General features: G+C 29.8%; 1 protein-coding gene across 1 annotated transcript in view; it reads right to left on the bottom strand.

The window, feature by feature from the left end:
- The window catches only part of LOC147070612 (uncharacterized), a 127,046-nt gene that overhangs the window by 63,516 nt on the left and 46,837 nt on the right, over positions 1-16,693 (bottom strand). The window contains exon 2 of the mRNA XM_085948908.1: positions 798-957. Within this exon, the coding sequence (XP_085805034.1) occupies positions 798-957 (160 nt within the window). The remainder of the gene's footprint in view (positions 1-797; positions 958-16,693) is intronic.

Below are 16,693 nucleotides of genomic sequence, written 5' to 3'. Positions count from 1 at the left end.
GGTACAGACGGAGAACCATCTTTTCTCACAACGTGCGCATGAAAAAGATAGGGTATATTGTTTTTAACTGACCGGCTGACAAGTCTTGTCAGTTTAACGACAGTTGCCAAAATCGGCAGAACGGTTAGCTGCGCTAATAAATAACCTACAAAATAAACTAAGTGTTCCGTAAAAAATTCCGGTTTTGCGAAGTGTTCCATTGCAGAAAAAGTTTGGGAAACCCTGAAATAGTGCATAGTAGATTAATTAAACGACACTATCGTAAAAAATAGAATTACTGTAAACACAATATAGTATGTATGTCAATGGTCAATATAGAAAATGTTCAAGCGAAAATTTTCCAGAAGAGTTTTTCCGATCAGTTCAAAAGCTGACATTCTTTCACTTAGTAAACCCGAGAGCAGAAGAAAGATAAGAGTATAAAATTTATTTTTTTAGATAATACTGAAGAAGGTCTATACAAGAATGGAAGTAGAATATGTTGGGTAATGATATTTGAGGTGTCTAATTCCAAAAAGCGATAAGTCCACATTTGGTCAAAATCGAGAAAAAAATACGCACGTATTCTTTGTATAATTTTACACAATATGTATTGATCTATAAATTCCAAAAACACGACATAACCCTACGAAAAAAAATATGTTAAGTCTCGATTTATTAAAAAAAGCGCCAAGTCCGTGTTAGTCCGTGTAGTCCAAATTGCCATTTGGTTCTAATTTCGACATAGAATACAACGGAGTCGCTTTTTGTAATTAGACGCCTCATTTATGTAATATTTTAATTTTACAATTATCTACCTTAAGTCTTCATCGTTATCGCTGAAAAGGTCCAGAAGTCCAGGATCAGGCGGAGGTCCTAAATGAGCTGCAGGTCCTTTTGACGCTCCTAAATCAGCTGTGTCTTCGGCTCCGAACATCAGATCGTATTCGAGTTGTTGACGAAGCGCTGGGTCAATACCTGATGAAGTAGAAGCAATAATGTTGAAATATACTTTAAAACATTTAATATTAATTAGATAGTTTGTTATTCGTAAAATCTACGGTAGATTTTACAATTTTTTAAAAAAATCTCAATATACCATTATTTGAATGAACAATCACAGAAAATTTAAAGAAAAAATATATGAGTAATAAATCAATGCATAACGCTAACAGCTAGCCAATCCTAATAATATTATTTATCCGTATCTATATCAAAGTGACAAAAAATAAAAATAGGAAAAATCCTAGAATAAAGTTTGTCCAAATTGGACAAGAATTCACCATTTACACTTTCCAGTCCGTGCTCTAGGCTTTGAGTTATTTACCAATCTATGATGTATGCAAATTAATACTCGGAAAGCGAAAGAAATGAGTTCATGTTCAACTGCCGATATTCAATTAATTATGTCGGAAATAAATTAATATGTGTCTATATTTATACCATCAAAGTGGTTTTTCCCTCGTTCCATCCCCTTGTTAGCTTTAAAGCTTAAAATGCAAACAAAAGTTCACCCCAATATCGTAAAAAGTTTTTTAATAATTGACGGTAATCTACGAGCTAAAACTGACGGAGCTGGAAACTTCAGTTCTATCTATGTATAGTCTTAAAAACCCCTAAGAGAAGTTTTTCATCAAAGCAAATGACATTGAATAAATATACAGACTTTGATTTACTTCAAATTTAATAATAAACTATGGTGTTTTATTAATTCAACTGTTGTTTACGTAGTATAACTTCAATAATATGCGTGAATACTGGTAATTCAATCTCTAAATTAGGCCGTGCAATTGACAACAATTGAATATAGGCGCACACTCCTCTGTCCGCACCATACTGTTCCTCCCAAGGCCTGAACAAAAATGATGCATAAATGCGAGTGAGAAAGTATTCGGCACCCTTATAATCTCTGCTACATGCGCTAGAGTAAGATAAAAGGTTTACGGTGTCGCCGCCAAATCTTAGTTTGTTGCTTAACTAAGCGTCGATAGCCTGCGAGCGCGTGTTGCTAAAATTGATATTTTTTGTGTTAAACATAAAGTCAGTTTAGTTAATTAAGTAGAAAATATGGTTCTGTGTGTTGTATTAAAATGTGGTAGCCATACTGATAAGCAAGAATATGGTATTACGTTTCATAGGTAAGTTGATACATGTTCGTGATAATTTATTTGTGTATTATTATATATTTTAATATCAAATGATCTAGTGTTTCTTTAAAATAACTTAAATTATGGATATTTTTACCTAATGGTTGCATTTTGACCGCTTAAAAATACTATATAACGTAAAAAAATAGAAAATTATATTTCAATTCTGAGCGTCTAGTGCGAACACTTTGGGCGAGCACTAGCGAAATGGTCTATGGTCTCAAACATTTGTATACGAATGCGTTCGCTCGCCCACAAACCAAACGCACGGCACGCAGCTTCATTTAGCAATGCAATGGGTGGCGTCTAGATGTATCTATAGTCTAAGGTTCCTCCGTTGCTATCTGACCGCTTTATCTTCTCATGATGAATTGGTGAAAGTAAGTTATTTTAACTTTGGATTTTTTAAAGATATCGAGATTAAATTCTGCTAAATCGGTCCTAAAGGCCTAATTACACCAGTCGATTTGCAGACCCAACCAGATTCAACGACCGTCGTGAGCAATCTTCGACTTTTAATAGCAATTACACGGTACGTTTCAGTTACCAACTCGATCGCGTAGACGCTTGATTTGAATGGTTCATCATATACGTTTAGTTGCCGGTGTTAACAATTATAAGTAAAGCAACAAATGCAATTTAGATAAGTAACGAGTTTCTGTTTGTATTTACTAGGGAATTATTTTTATTTTGAATTATTATTGTCGGTTAAAATAATTAATGAAATCTGATGACAAATCATATCAAACACAAGACATGACACGCTACGTGCGGTCATATTTGGAAGCTGAGGAATTGTTCCAATTCGATCACGACTTTAGATAACGACTCAAAAACGACTATTCTCGATCGGGGGCGATGGTGGCAGACGGTCGAGCCAGACGGTTTGCTAATCTGCCAATGTAATTCGAGTTTAACAATGCAGTCTACAAGTAGTGCAAATTTCATTTATATTGATTTAGTAGTTTTTGAGTAATAACGGAATAAAAAATAAACAAAATGTGTATATTCTGTTCTAAAGTATCATTGAAATACTCAAAACGTTCATATAAAAAAAATATTCGTATCAAACTTTACTTGTCAAATATATATCGTCACCTCAATATACTACAACTAGATAACTTGATTTTCACTGTGTTTGAGATAGCTATTGAATAATATGATACATTGCCTTCTCTACAACATTATAAAACTAGGTAAGTCAGAAATTAATGGAAATTGTATTCATTTTGTGCTTGAAAATATTAGATAACTTTAAAACCATAAATGCGTTAAATTAATAAAATAATATATCTACAATATTTTTCATATAATTGATCATTAATTAATTGTTCCCAATTAGACAAGAAGAATTTTCCATTTTTATTTTAAATAATAATTATAGCCTAGATTTATGTTAATAAACTAAAGTTCAAATTTCATTTTCCCAACAATGACCAAATCAGAGTTATCTAGTTGTAGTATTGAGGTGACGATATATTGTAAAAATATACTGTTCTACAATTTTATTTGAATATTAATTTATAAGTTGGTACAAAGATATTAAAACCCCATTATTTTTGTTCACTGTATATTTTTACGATGGCAATATTAGAAGTAGGTTATAATTAATGTCTATTTTTATCAGCCGGACAATTAAAAAGTATTACCAAATCTATTTGTTATTTACGCCTCCTGTTACGAAACACTTTTACGTCTTAAAATTAGATTTTGGTCTTAATAACCTACGCAATTAGAGGGAAGAAAAAATAATTTGACGCTTTCAGAAAATGTGACCTTCTAATTAGTGCAAAAAAGAGTTTTTACTGCCACCCTGCATGATAAGGAATGATGATGGTGATGAATGGTAGATAATGGGATATGACAATAATCGTCTACCATGACATTTTAAGTTGTGGCGCCCACACATTGGACTATTATATCGTGTTACTTAATGATTATTTATTCAAACCATCAACAGAAGGCTATTTTGGTGATGTACATATTATAATTATGAGGCCGCCTGTAACCAACTATAAAATTGTATGTTAAAATACAGTAACCGTTATATTTATAGAATTTTTTACAATTATGTACATATTATATTGATCGCTCAACGTTTCAATTGTTTTTACACTATAAAACTAATAATTACAAGATAAAAAGAACTTTTTATATACTTACCACGTTTTTAAATTTTCTGCTGAATCATAAAAACTTGACAATTATATGTATTGATAATTTAGGATAAATAAGGCAATTGTCAACAAATCATTTTTTTGCTATTTTGCAACAAATAAACAAATATATAATACTGATATGTCATTTTGATTTCCATAGTAACGCACGTATATATTAATAATTTAGTCGCTAGGACCACCCCCTTAGCAACCAATAATGGTGGATTGGATTACGGATTTCTTCCGAAATAACTTTTTATACAAAACAGAATTAACTGAAAATGAATTCAATGCTACTTAAAGATGGCTAAAAATATTAAAATAATGCATTGGCATTATGTTCTGATATTTTCTAAAAGTTTAAAATGTCTAGCAAGTCGGGAAGTTAGTTAAAAATCGATTGCATGATTTGTACCGGATAAACAACCACCGGACAAACAAGAATACGTGCTAAGAAAAACGTGGTGAAAATACATAATATATTATTATGAAATTCATTTTTTCTGACAAAGCGTCTGCCTCAGAAAACCTTTTTCATTTATATTATATTAGTATGTGGGAGTGGTCGATGTGAGGGTCGATGGTGTTGTAGATGAAAGACGACCGTGGTTATTCGTGATGATGGGAAGAGTGAGAGTTTATTTATGGTTCACATAAGTACAGTAATACAATCGGTACAATAATATAAATAAACTGACAGTACATAGACTGAGATATCTAATTTATTGTGAATTATCAGATTTTTTTTGCTGACATTTCTAAATTAGGAACGTACCACATGTAAAATAACGGAAAAGGATTGTCTAAAATCACCCTATAAATTGGGTATTTTCTAACCACTATCAAAGATAATGTCTTTTATATTCATTTTAACACTTAAAATGAAACAATCACAAAAACCCAGGCTTTTAGAAAAACTCATACATATTGTGACTTCAACGGGTATCGAACCCAGAGTCCCCGGATGAAAATCAGCGCTCTACTCACTGGATTACGAGGACCGCCTCGTAAATTCGATTTATTTTCAGAATATGTAATTAATAATAATTAATGAAGTGATCCAAATAGTCTTCCTAAACCTTCTAATATTTTTTTTCCAATTTGTAATTCGAATGACAGTAACGGTATTTTCATTTGTTATAATGTGGTTGTTTGACTACTAAATAATTTTTAAAAAGTATAATTGCGCAGAAAACCTGTGCATATATTTTAGGCTTTAAAGTTTCGAAAATTTTAAATTATATATATTATCTATATTATAGTTTACAAGTGATACTTTATCGGATTTTCATATTATGAAGTATTTAAAATTTGTAAAAGTACTTGAGTTATTAAGTACGCTTTATCAGTTTTCAATATTGATTAATATCACTCTACGGAGAAGGCGAGTTCATGTCTTATCCTTTCATTTTTTTTGTTAACCCATAGATTGAACGCATCGTAAAGGTTATGACTGATAGATGACGCCATATCGCTTCCAAAGGGTTACATTGGATAAAGAAAGGGCAACCCTTGTCTAAACGTAATTTTTGCATTAATTTTGTGACACAACATGTAGCTTGTTACTATAATAATATAATTTCGTGTTATTTATGATATTAAAATGGTTTGGGCCATTAAAAATATAAATCACTACAAATCCAATATGGTCAAATTTGATTTCTTCCATTAATATTCGCAGTGTTTTTTTTAATCATTATTATAGCCAATAATATGTTGACTAAACTGATTTTCATTACAACATCGATTATTGTTCGCGGGTAAAGTTTTATGAGTGATCATTTAAGCTAAACCCATAATATTTGGTATGAATGATAACATTATTTCTTACCGGTACATACTTGAGTAATACATAAAGTAATATTTCGAATTTCGAATACTAGGTATATAATTGACTTAGTAAAATATATTCACAGATGGAGTTGTAATAACGGTACGGCTGTAAAACTGTAATTAACATAACCTATAATAAGCGTAGTATTGTTTCATAACGTATCAAAAAAGATGAGTCTAAGGCATAAAGCCCATTGACGCAGCGAGTGCGGCGCTCGCGCAAAATTTCTACAAGTGGCGCGTAAATGATATTAAATACAAATAAGTCCATTCATTGAACACGGCTACCAAAATCACGCTGCCCGAGGCGTCGTCGATCGACGGGCGAGAAGCAATTATTTAATAACAGAGATCTCTTTGTTTAATTTTATCCCGTGTCCTATATTTCGCTGGTTGAATAATGTCGTCGTAAATAATAATTACAAGCCGCGAAATAATATAATATTTTTATTGCTTTGTTATGAGAGACGCTGTAATAATAATTATTTTGTGCTGCTTGGGCCGCTTATTACATAGGTGAAGGGTAATGCGCGGCTAGAGACGTGTGATTATGGTTATGAATAAACGCTTCATACACCGACTTCGCCCGCTCGACGCGTTCTATGGGCACTATCGCTAATGTTAACTACTTTTGAGGTGTCATGGTGAAAAATGTTTATCAAGTTAACAGTGAAATAGTGCTGCAGGCTATATTAGTTTTAAAACATAATGTGGAGTCCTTAAGCTGCGCCACAGAAACATAGTTCGTTATGGCTATTTTTTGGAATTAGCTCTTAGTATGCATATACGATCAAATCGTCACTGGATGGTCACGAATCTCAACTAGAAAATCTACCGAAAAAAATAAGTTTATAATAAGTTGTAAGCATAGTTTTACCACTTCTACGGTGTGTATCTTTTGAGCGTTTATTTTTGTAGTCCTTGGAAAATGATAAGAGCAAAAAATTGGTTTACGGATTTCTAAGTTTAATGAGCTTTATCGTTTAGTTAATATAAAATATTGCAATAATGTTTTTTTATGTTCAGTTTTTTTTTTAATTAATTATCATTAAACTTTGTTCCTCGGTGCAAACTATTTTAATGAAGAATGTATGTTTTACGATCTTAAAAAAGATCAGGTATTTCTAAATGTTTTCTACTTTATTAAACATTGGTATGAAAGGTAATAAAGTGGCCGAGAAATGATATTTTACAAAATGTACAATTGAATAGAATTCTGTACGCGAGAGTTTCTAAGAAATTCTGTGCAGTTTCGCAATATGTTGTCCAGGCTTATTAAATTTCAAGAAACGTTGAAATAATAAGACTATTCAACATCTACTAACATACAATATGTACAGAAACACTATAGAAAATAATGATAAGTTTAAAAAAGTTTTAAAAATGCCGTTAACGCATTCGCTGCGAACTATATAATGAGATTATATAGTTGCCCCCTTTAAAATGCACGTTAATTACATCGATCGGCCGCCTGGCCATTACGCGCATGCGCGTCTTCAGCGTCCAAAGTATTAAGGCGAAGCTGTCAATAATAATTTACGACGAAAAATAAATTAAGTACATAATTATGCAACGGTTATGATTGATAAAATAATTATAAATAATAACAAGGCTTTTTTTTCATTTATACATAATGTCTCTTCTATTATAGCAATAAGTGGGTTGTTAATCATATGTTTTATCAATTCAATCAATCTAAAAATGACTTGAAAATTACTCGAATCATTATTCTGGCACTTGTCATTATTTAGGAGTTAATTGAATGTCCATTTTAATTTAGACAAAAATTTAATAAAAGTGGTTTGATTATACTACATAAGTGGAGTACTATTTTTAAAAAAGTTCAGGGATGATGTGTTTTATTTTTTAGTCAGCAAATATTTTATTTTTGAAAGACATCACACAGTAAAGCAAAGTTTTAAATTGTGTACGTAGATCATTATTATAACTATTAATATAATGGATAACTTATAACATTTATTTATTTATTTAGGAAAACGAAACATTATGGACATTAAAAATTTAAATTCAAGACGTTCACAATATGAAATTTACATTATAACAACATTACCCTCACAAGAGAGAAGAAAAAAAATTAAAAAAACATACTATTTTATACAGTAAAATCAAATTTCGAAAACAAAATACACATCACGTCATTGAAAATGTCTGTGTCTTTGGGGAGTGCATTGACTAGTCATGCTAGGAAAGTTTAGACCCTGAATAGATCATGGCTGCGTCCACCTAAGTAATTGACAGGCGCATGTAAATTCAAATTCTTTAGGCCACTAGGATTGAAAACTACCCCTCACGATAATAGAAAAAAAATGTCTCAATAGCAGAAGTAACCTACGATAGAAGTGAACATAGTCAATCGAATTAGAAAAAAATAAAAAATGTGATTTTTGAGCGCCATATTAGTATTCCATTTTCCAATTGCAAAATGTAAATTGTAATTTAGAATTATTATTCAACACCATACAAAATATGTCTACACTGAAAATCAATCAATATAGACTATAATTATACGAAATTGAAATGTTGGTCACCATCTTCAGTATTTTATAGGCTTTCAATTGCGAAAAGTAATTTTTAACTACAAATTTGTATTCAGCACCATAAGATACGTGTTCAAAAAATCAATCAAATCAGATGGTGATTATAGAACTTTAAATTTTTATACGCCATTTTGGAATTTAGGGGCTCCAGGGTAAATGTTTAAGCTGTTTCAGATCTTGACTATGCATTGTGTACGTATTCGAAAATCTTCAATCTTTGTACAGAAAAGAAAAAAAATATGCTAATGTTAACGTAATAATTTAAAAATACAAAGAAAAAATAGTTGGCACAATCTACTGCAAAAATCTTAAAATATGAAGAGGTGTACTTCATTAAGTTTAATTCACATATTCCTAACAATATAATTAGACTGCATACATGCTAGTTTTTTATTAGCTATAACTCTACATCGGACTAATAGATATTGTCACTGCAAAGATGGCAACACCGGCGTCAGGCGGAAAATTTAAGAGTAGAAAACCATAGCAACCAAAATCAACAACCATATACTAGACAGATCGCAACGAACACGCGATGAATACTTGCTGTTATTTCTATTATATACAATCAAATATAAAGACATTGAGTATTAGAACGATTATTATAAAATATTAACCATCCCCTTACGAAGCTAATATATTCTGTTCGTTCCTGTGATGTTACCGTATTAGAATGACAATATTACAAGTATATGAAAAAAGAATTCCTATTTTGGCAACATAAATAAGTCTAATAAGGTTTCACCATCATTACTTAATATTTGTTTTATCTAAAAAAATATCAAAAAGGTATGAAAACTTAAGGGGGGACATGCTCGTCGAAGGTCAAAATTGAGTTTTTATTGTATTTTCAAACCATGATCCTGGACACTCCTTAAACGTTGTAGATAATCTATTTATATAATTTTGAAGCCTTATTATCCTTTATAGTTATTTTAAACATTTTATGACTGTATAAAGTATTTTTGTTACATAAAATAGTATTCTTTTAAACCTCTCGCTCTGATGTTTGAGAATATAGTCATATTTCGGTACATAACTGTGCAGTGGTGTTAAGACTTTTTACATTTATTAATTTTTAAACGCATTTAATTACGCAAACGAGATAATTTTTGTAAAAAAAAAACCGTTTAAAAAAAAATAAAAAAAAAATCGGTTAGGTACATGTTCAAACACGCGCGTCAATATAATTTTACTCCTTAATTCAATTATAGTTTGTCAATTTATGGCTACGGCCGTATGTTGTAGCTTAACCACTGGGGAATGACAAAAGAAATGACGTATTTCAAAAAAACACTACCTTATTCTTAGGTCAATAATTATTATAAAGCAATCATTATTCATAAGATGTTTATCACACTTGAATGGTCAAAGACTTAGCTTATAATAAATATCTTTAGAATCATCTTCAAATGTGTTAATCTTGCCGATTTTTTGAATAATAAAATGCCTAATTCTTGTCAAATTTGGGATCACAGAGATTATCAATATAATTTTTTATCGTGAATATTTTACAAAAATTATCTCGTAATAAATTATGCTAATGGTTTTATAAATGCGTTTAAAAATTAATAAATGTAAAAAGTCTTAACACCACTGCACAGTTATGTACCGAATTATGACTATATTCTCAAACATCAGAGCGAGAGGTTTAAAAGAATACTATTTTATGTAACAAAAATACTTTATGCAGTCATAAAATGTTTAAAATAAATATAAATGATAATAAGGCTTCAAAATTATATAAATAGATTATCTACAACGTTTAAGGAGTGTCCAGGATCATGGTTTGAAAATACAATAAAAACTCAATTTTGACCTTCGACGAGCATTTCCCCCCTTAATTAAAATCATACGAATTTATATAGTTACATTTTTATAGCACATTAGTCATAGTACTATTTTGATTTTACCCCTTACTTTTTACAACGTTTTTATTAGCTCGTATTCTTATTTGTCCAGTAGTTCTTTGTCCGGTACAAATCTTGCAATCGATTTTTAACTAATTTTTCGACTAGCTAGACATTTTAAACTTTTAGAATATATCAGAACACGATGCCAATGCATTTTTTTAATACTCTTAGCCATCTTTAAGTAGAATTGAATTCATTTTCAGTTAATTCTGTTTTGTATAAAAAGTTATTTCGACACCATTATTGGTCGCTAGGGGTCTGAGGTCCTAGCAACTAAATTATTAATATATACGTGCGTTACTATAGAAATCAATATGACATGTCAAGTACAATTTTTTTTGATCGTTTAAGCTAGTCAAGTCAAGTTTATATGGTTCAACAGTATTTAAAAACGTTGTATATAAAAAGTTCTTTTTATCTTGTAATTATATATATTTATCTTTGTTGCATATACTTTTAGATGTATTTCTTTTGTTCGTAATGTAATATACATTGATAATAATTTATGACAGGTAAATATAATTTGACGGAGATCTATCAATTATATGTATTCTTACTGGATAAAACTATCGATTTTGAAAATAATAATACTTTAATTAAATGCAATATTGATGATTCTAGGAATAGCCGAAATATGAAGACGACGAAATGCATATTAACTGAAATATTTGTAGTTTAATGGACTGGATAACCTAAGATGACATTAAAGTAACAGGAGTGTTAATGAAACTTGTACAGGATATAGATTACATTGTTGGTACATTGATGGTTACCGTACCTAACTATCATTAAACCTACCAACCAACCAAAATAATTTTAAGTAAGTATGTTTAACTAGATTGAGTAAGTATTAATTATTTTATCGGTTAAAGCACAAGACTAGTAGACATAATTTTAAAACATCTCGAAATAATTACAAGATAAAAAGAAATTTTTATATACAACGCTTTTAAATTTTCTGTTGAATTATTATGCTCAATATGCTCAAACTTGTACTTGATATGAAGTAAATAAAAAACAAACAAATATAGAAGACTGAAATGACATTTTGACATTTCATTTTGATTTCCATAGTAACGCACGTATATATTAATAATTTTGTTGCTAGGACCACTCCCTTAACAACCAATAATAGTCTTTTACTTCTTAAAGATTTTTCTGAAATAACTTTCCATACAAAACAGAATTAACTGAAAATGAATTCAATTCTACTTAATGATGGCTAAAAGTATTAAAATAATGCATTGGCATCGTGTTCTGATATATTCTAAAAGTTTAAATGTCTAGTTAGTCGGGAAGTTAGTTAAAAATCTATTGCAAGATTTGTACTGGACAAACAAGAATGCGACCTAATAAAAACGTTGTAAAAAACGTTATAATAAAATACGACACCCGACGGGACTTGAACCTGTATCTAATAATTCACGCCAGTGTGCATTTCCAATTAGGTTACGGGCACCTTAGTTAATTACGACGATTTTAACTAGTAGTTCTTTCATGAAATGCTTACCAACATGCGTTCATTTTGTCATTTGAAAATATTTTTCTGGTATATCTGAGGTGTTTTAAAATTATGTACATTCAATATATAGAATGTTACATTCTCAAATCTTGGACATTATTCGTTCAATAAAAGAAATATTTTATTACGAATATATAATATATTATGATTATAAATACTTGTCACCCCCTTCCTTTCGCATATATATATTTGAAGAATATATACGTTTCTTTTGATACATTAACTGTCTATTATCGGTTACACTAAATTATATTAAATAAAAGCATTTTATAATAAATCCTGTTGAAATTGGTTATACAGACGAAATCGGTCCTGATCTTTATACAATTATATAAAATAAATACGTATTTCATACTGTATTTTTAATTAATAATTTTTTATCGACAAATGGATTGAAATATTTTTACAGACAGAAATTTAAAGAAAATATCATTCAATTATTGATATTTCAATAACATTTTGACGGTTCAAAACCTAATAAATAAGTTAACGTTGTAGGAATATTTTTTTTATTATAATTAATTTCATCACGGAATAACTATTGCCGATGTATTCATTGAACCCAATAAAATACGTAACTAATTTTCATGATAACGCCACGCCATCTCTTAACACTTCCCTAACGTCAGCTTAGCTTAGCCGTTGAAACTTACTATTTGGAAATTGTAATATTTCGTTGAGATATCAAAATCGATATTCAAGTTATCCTTGTATCTTTCTAGTAAGCTTAATATTGTTGAAATACCATTATGTTAAGCCACGTTCTATGCGACAATGAAATTATGGAAGGATCAAGTTATTAATATATATGGCGATTAAAATATCAGAACAGAATCATCCAAACGCCTTTAGCAGATTTTACAGTATCCAATACAACGGCGAAAGTCGTGACCTGCCCAATCTATGAATATGTTATTCATCTTAGATTTTCATCGAAGAATTGGAAGATTAATAATTTATTTAATACGTAATAAATATTTTAATCTTTGATTTTAGTAGAAGCACGCCGTTTTTCATGTTTGTTTTATGAAATTAATTGTGATGCTTTTGTAATAAGTTTATCGAACTTTGTTAAAGATTAATCCTCACAATTAAATTTAATAAAAGCAGTGCGGATTTAAGTTGTTACTCCATTAACCTATCTGAATATATATCACTGATTTAGGATGGAATTAATTTTATCGTTGTTAACTTAAAAATCACTCGAATTGGTTGATCATGTATAGCCCTTAGCACAGGCCTGAGTGAACTGCGCGACCCGCCAAATATTTCTGTGAGGCCCGTGAGCTTTAACTGTATTTCTGAAAAAATCTTAACTTGTTATACATTTTAACGTCTTTTTAAAAATAAAATTTGAATATACATATAGTGTATTGAAGAATTTGTCAATTTGTTAGTTGTTTTAATTAACTGTTTCTTTTATTCAACGAATAATTCACAAGATATAAGAATCTACCATTCTAAAAACACTCATGAGAAAATGAGTCTATTGGCATTTCATTCCAGCGAAAGAAATGGCGTATTTCAAAAAATATTACCTTATTCTTAGTTCAATAATTATTATTATAAAACAATCATTATTCGTAAGATGTTTTATTACATTTGAATGGTCAAAGACATAGCTTATAATCAGTATCTTATAATTATCTTTAAATGTGTTAATCGTGCCAATTTTTTGAATAATAAAATGTCTAATTATTGTCAAATTTGGGATCACGGAGATTATAAATATATTTTTTTATCGTAAATATTTCACTATATAATGGTAACAACAATTTTACTAATGGTTTATAAATGCTTTTAAAAATTATTAAATCTAAAAAATTTAACACCACTGCACATGGGTGTACTGAAATATGACTATATTCTAAAACATTAGAATGAGAGTTTTAAAAGAATACTATTTTATGTAATAAAAATACTTTATGCAGTCATCAAATGTTTAAAATAAATATAAAGGATAATAAGGCTTCAAAATTATATACATAGATTATCTACAACGTTTAAGAAATGTCCAGGTTTATGCTCTGAAAATACCAAAAAAATCTCCATTTTGACCTACGTGGCGCACGTGGGCCCTTAAAGATTCTGTTCGAAAAATGTTTTTTTGATTTTTTGATCAAATAATAATATGTAAACAAAAATTTTCAATTATGAATATCATTAAAAACTCTTTTCGATCAAGCATCACTGATGAACATTTACAAGCATTTTTAAGAATCTCAACTACAAAATTAACACCTGAAATTTAAAAAATGTTGAAAAATGTAAAACAGTTTAATTCTTCTCATTAAATTGTTGGCTATAAGAGAATTATTTATTTTTTAATGTTAAAATTCTTTTTTTATGATAATAAATAATGTATGTCTAAAAATAGTATTTTACTTTCGGCCCGCCGTTCATTTTATATTTCTAATGTGGCCCTTCAACCAAAAAGGTTGCCCAGGTCTGCTTTTGGACATACTTAGTGGAGACACTGCAGTTAATAACCACGCAGATAGTATTTTATAGTTATTTATATTATATAGAGTTATGTGAAACAATAGTAAAGTTGCTCTAGGGAGAAATAAATGAAAAATGAACATTGAAAATTGCACCGTTTGTATCAATATTATAAAATTGATTTTAAATAATAATATTAATTATAACAACATTTGTAATAAATTCACCATTCCTACTTTATTTACTGGGATTCTTGGAACTGATGCAAACTAACGAGATGTTTTATGTATATTCACCATATTGTTACGGTCTATGGTTACGAGGTTTTGAAAGTAGAAGAATAATAATCCGACAAAATCCAGGTTCAACAATATAAAATGTTGGAAATTCAAAAGAATATAAAAAAAATTCTCTTCTAGAGCTGAGGAAATACACTCACCATTTTATTATCCGTCCAGAAAATATCTTTTGTTGTATTTATAATAAGTTTGAGCTCCTGTAACACTAGCAGGTCTATGATGCTTTATTATAATTTTATTTCAGCATAAATTGTATTTACGACCATCACCAAATAATTTAATATTCAATATCAATCGTTTAATATAATTTTGATATTTTATTCCAGTTTGCTAAAAAATGGTAACTTTACGAGTTGGAGTTTATCCCGTGAAATGTTCTGCGGACCTTGTTTGAAAAAGAATATAACACTCTATGGTCATGTCAGGCAGAAAAGAAGCTCATATGTATAATATAATGACGAATACCTACATACTGGTTACTGGAAACTCAAAAAAGGGCTTTCAACTTGTGATATGAATGGCGTTCACTAATGCGTCAATTACATTGAGCTACTTTACGAGCTGCTTGTTGGCGATTTTACGATCTGCCTGTAAAGTCGCCTAGTGTCATCATCGAACAAGCTAACAAGCAGATTGTAAACAATCTACCGAGAAATGTTGAAAGCCGGTCAACTTTACACGCTACACGCTGGCGTGTGGGCCTACTGCGTCTGCGCAGTAGAGCGTAGTAGCGACCTTCCGATAAAAACGAACTACGTTCTGTCAAAATAGTCGCTAGTTTGTTGGCTTCTCAGCGAATGGAAAGTTTTGTGTGTCATCATCACAAACGCAGTAGCTGAATCGCCCGCTTTTAAATTCGCCAACAAACAGCTCGTAAAGTAGCTCAATATAATTGAATAAGACACTAATATATAGATAGTGTATAGTTTACCCAATTTTATTGATAATTCGATCAAGCAAAGAGAAAAATCATTTTATTATATTTTTCTAAAAATTTTATCAACAAAAAAGCCCACCAAATATATTTACGCGCATTTAAAAGCATCGTCTATTTTTGTTTTTTTTGGAAATACGTACAACACCGTCTGAAATATTGCATTCACATTATTATATATCATACAACATGACGATTTTAGAACAGCGATATGTGATATTTTATTTCAATTTTTCGTAGAAAAAGTGTAGCTTTAAAAAAATAATTGAAATGTTGGGAGAATGTGAGAAAAATTGCGTATATTATGATGGAAATATATTACTGTATAAATATGAAATAATTGAAATATATAATTGACATAATAGTATGTGTATTTACCAAGTCAAAAACCTTTTGGTTTTGCATTCTCATATACAAGTAGGTATGTTATCTTATTAATTTTATAAGCTTCCTCTTTTTCTAATCGTCTGATTTGCAAGAATTTTCCACTGATTAAATATTTGAATATTATTAATATAATATACAACTACGGATGCAATAATTGCATAGTATTTGAAGGTGTCTGTAGTTTTATTTCCTGCAATTTACTTTTGGATGATACAGTAAAATGATTCGTATTATTTATTGATGGTAATTAAATTAATTACTTAACATAAAACACTTAATCCACAGTTTTCTCCGTTTTAATGGGACATTGTCAACTGATACACAATATACAATATTGCAGGTATGTATATTAACAAATTGTCTAGAAAAACTAAAGATATTGAAGAAAACGCTGTAAATAATTAAATAAGTAGGTACTGAATATTGTGTTTTATTTTAATTGATACAATGTCATAGGCAGCAATTTTTTTGACGCAGATGACGCAATTGATTCGTCATAAGATTTAGAAGGGGGCTTTGA

The sequence above is a fragment of the Rhyacophila brunnea genome, unplaced genomic scaffold, assembly GCF_057557595.1.
Source record: "Rhyacophila brunnea isolate RB1 unplaced genomic scaffold, BYU_Rbru_1.0 scaffold_21, whole genome shotgun sequence".
In the NCBI taxonomy this organism is placed as follows: Eukaryota; Metazoa; Arthropoda; class Insecta; order Trichoptera; family Rhyacophilidae; genus Rhyacophila; species Rhyacophila brunnea.
This window is presented reverse-complemented; position numbering and strand designations above follow the sequence as displayed.